We start from the raw sequence: 3370 nt of genomic DNA on the forward strand, positions 1-3370 counted from the left end.
CGAGAAATCACCCCCCAGGGGGGATGGCCACGCCGCAATCCCTTCTCCTCCATTCTCCTCTCGGGATCTTGGGCACGCACGCACACACGCCCGGCCTGAGTTTAAATCACCAGGTCTGGGACTTGAACCGCAGTGACACAGCCGTTATGCCAACTACTGGAACCTCCCGTTGTTATTCTAAGGAGCCACATGTGTTCAGTGCTGCCCATGCTAGGATGGCGTGAGTCTGCCATCTCTGTTTTTAAAGATTTTTCTCCTGCGGGGTGCATGCACTTGCTGGAGAGAGAGAAGCAGACAGACAGAGAGGGGAAGTGAGAAGTCACCCCCTGGGCGATGGCCACACCGCAGTCCCTTCTCCATTCTTCTCCTGGGATCTTGGGTACACACGCTATACGCGTGCACGCATGTCCAGTGAGATCTTCAAGCCACCGGCTCTGGGACGTGAACCGTGGTTGACCATATGAGAAGTCAGTGTTACAACCACTGTGCCATCTGCTGGGCCCCCCCTCTTTTATTTTAAAGTTTTAAATTTTTAAATTTTTTTGCCAGAGAGCATGCATGCTTGACGGAGAGGGAGAAAGGGCCCCCCGCGGGCGTGGTTGTGCCGTCGTGCCTTCTCCGATTCTCCATCCTGCTGAGTCTGGCTGGCTTTTCAAGCTGCTGAGGCCGTGACTTCAACCAAGCGGTTGGCCACATAGGGTCTGGTTCCCTTAACCGACAGGCACGGGGCTGGCCTTTAAAGTTTTATTTCTTTGGCGAGAAAGAAAAGCCAGAGTCCGATGGCACCTCAATAGCATCTTCACGCCTCAGGCCCCCACTCCTCCTCAGGCAGCCTGGATCATGGGCACGCGCTGCCCATTCCTGGGGCCAGGGAGGCTCCAGGACTCAGACCAAGGATCTCCCCTGGTGGGACCAGTCCCAAGTTCTGGCCCTTTCTCCTGTCTCCTAGGAAGATAAGCAGTCATATAAATAAAATATTTCAGGGGCCGGGAACCAGCAGTTAGCGTCATGACTATGTCGCTGGACTCCCACGGAGTCGACTGCGGTTCGCGTCCCGAACCTGGTGGCTTAAAATTCACGCCGGGCGCATGTGCGTGCATGCCCAAGGTCCCAAGAGGAGAATGGAGGAGAAGGGATTGTGGTGTGGCCATCCCCCCTGGGGGGTGATTTCTCGCTTTCTGTCTCTCTGTCTCTCTCTCTCTGTCTGGCGAGTGCACGCGCCCTATAGCGAAAACCTCTCGAAAAAAAAAAAAACTGTCAGGGGCCATCATCATCTCCACTTTCGGGATTTGGGGCACGTGTGCACACGCACCTGGTGTGTTTCTCAAGCCACTGGTTCAATTGGTCTGGGGCTTAAGACACACAGCCAGCCAGGCGGGATCCCCATAATGACCACGCCATGGACTGGCCTACCCCCCTTTTTTTTTTAGTGACCCAAAGCCCATGGCAGTGCATCTTCAGTAGGGCTTGGTCCCTGTTACATGCCCCGCAGGCTCCTGGGTGCTCACACACACATGCACACCCCCAGCGCACTTTCAGACTGACTGGGAGCCGGCGTGACGTCCTGGCTGGGCCTCTGTGACTCGTGTCTGTCTTCACTGTAGACCGTCGGCTTCCCAGGGCAGGGGTTTCCTCGGGATTATTCCCATCGTGTTGTACGCCACACACGGGCCAGCAGGTGGCATAATGGTTAAGGCACTGGACACCTGCGTGGTTGACCACGGTTCGAGTCCCAGACCTGGCAGCTGGAACTCATGTGGGGCATGTGCCTGGGTACTCAAAATCCTCGGAGGAGAGTGGAGGAAAAGGGATGGTGGCATGGCCATCCCCCGCGGGGGGTGATTTCTCAGTTCTCTCTGTCCCTCTGTGGCAAGTGCACACACCTTATAGCAAAAATCTCTGTTAAAAAAATGAATGGAATTTGAATGCTCTGTGCACGTGGGCGTGCGTGTAAGGTTTTTTTCCCCTAAATGTTTCAACCTGACCTTGGCCTTGGTATATCTCTAGGAGGCTCCGCTGGGTTGGCTTTAAGGAGCCCTGGGCAGGGGGAGGTCGGGAGAGTGTCGGGGACTTGAACTGGTGTGCTGACCCTCCTCTTGCCTCTATGGCTTTCTCATTGCAGGTGATGGCGGTTTCTGCCAGATCTTATATGACCACACAGCCTCCCCTCCAGCACCTCCCAGCCCCCCTGGGCCCCAGAGCCCAGAGATGCCCCCTGCCCTCCCCAGCTTCTGCCCGGAGGCGGCCCCAGCCCGGCCCTCTGGGGCCCCTGAGCCCTCGCCCGCCATCGCCAAAGCCAAGGAGTTTGTGGCCGACATTTTCCGCAGGGCCAAAGAGGCCAAGGGGGGCACGTCCGAGGAGGCCCGGCCGCCCCCCTGCCCAGGGCCCACAGGCAGCCGCTGCCGCCCACCCTCAGAGCTCCCAGCCCCGTGCGGGGAGGCCGTGCCCCGGGACAGCCCCCCTGCGGCAGAGACACCAGCCCCCGAGCCTGAGCCCGGATACGTCAACTACACCAAGCTGTGCTACATGCTGGAGGCCGGGGAGGGGGCTGAGCCGGATGACGGTGAGCGGGGAGCCCCCCCGCAGGCAGGTCGGGGCCAGGTGGGGTGGCCGGCCCGCCCCCCCTCACTCCCTGCCTCCCCAGAGTTCGAGGATGACAAGATCTCCCTGCCCTTCGTGGTGACGGATCTCCGTGGCCGCAACCTGCGGCCCATGCGGGAGCGGGCGGCCGTCCAGGTCAGTGCTGCGGGGCAGGCCTCGGCCCCCACGGCCTGCAGGGATGCGGGGTGCGGGTGGCTGACCTCCCGCCCCTGCCCGGGTGCCCCAGGGTCAGTGCCTGACGGTGGAGCAGGTCACGCTGGACTTCGAGTACGGCATCAACGCACGACGCCACCTGGGGCCACCAGTTCTGCTCGTTCAGCGACTACGACATTGTCATCCTGGAGGTGGGCTCGGGTGGGCGGTGTGGGCCCGGGCCTCCCGGCGCTGGGGTCCCCTCCACCAGCTAGCGCCGCCCCCTCGCCACCCTCCAGGTCTGCCCGGAGACCAACCAGGTCCTCATCAACATTGGCCTGCTGCTGCTGGCGTTCCCGTCACCCACCGAGGAGGGTCAGCTCCGGTGAGTGGGGCGGGGACCTCACCCCCTGGCCCGGGAGGGTCTGCATTGAGACCTGGAGCCCGGGGCCAGCAGATGGCATAATGGTTACATCGCTGGACTCTCACGTAGCCAACCGCGGTTCAAGTCCTGGACCCACCAGCTTAAAACTCACGCCGGGCGTGTGTGCGTGCGTGCCCAAGATCCTGAGAAGGGATTGCGGCGTGGCCATCCCCCCTGGGGGGTGATTTCTCGCTTTCTGTCTCTCTGTCTCTG

At 60.8% G+C, this 3370-nt stretch overlaps 1 protein-coding gene across 1 annotated transcript in view; it reads left to right on the forward strand.

Annotated features, from left to right (window-relative positions):
* Positions 1 to 3370, forward strand: part of DCAF15 (DDB1 and CUL4 associated factor 15) — a 45780-nt gene that overhangs the window by 42084 nt on the left and 326 nt on the right. The window contains 5 exon segments of the mRNA XM_027776777.1: positions 2123 to 2563; positions 2645 to 2736; positions 2828 to 2880; positions 2882 to 2945; positions 3033 to 3118. Of these exon segments, the coding sequence (XP_027632578.1) occupies positions 2123 to 2563; positions 2645 to 2736; positions 2828 to 2880; positions 2882 to 2945; positions 3033 to 3118 (736 nt within the window).

The sequence above is a fragment of the Tupaia chinensis genome, unplaced genomic scaffold (assembly GCF_000334495.1).
Source record: "Tupaia chinensis unplaced genomic scaffold, TupChi_1.0 Scaffold138060_1, whole genome shotgun sequence".
Classification (NCBI taxonomy): domain Eukaryota; kingdom Metazoa; phylum Chordata; class Mammalia; order Scandentia; family Tupaiidae; genus Tupaia; species Tupaia belangeri.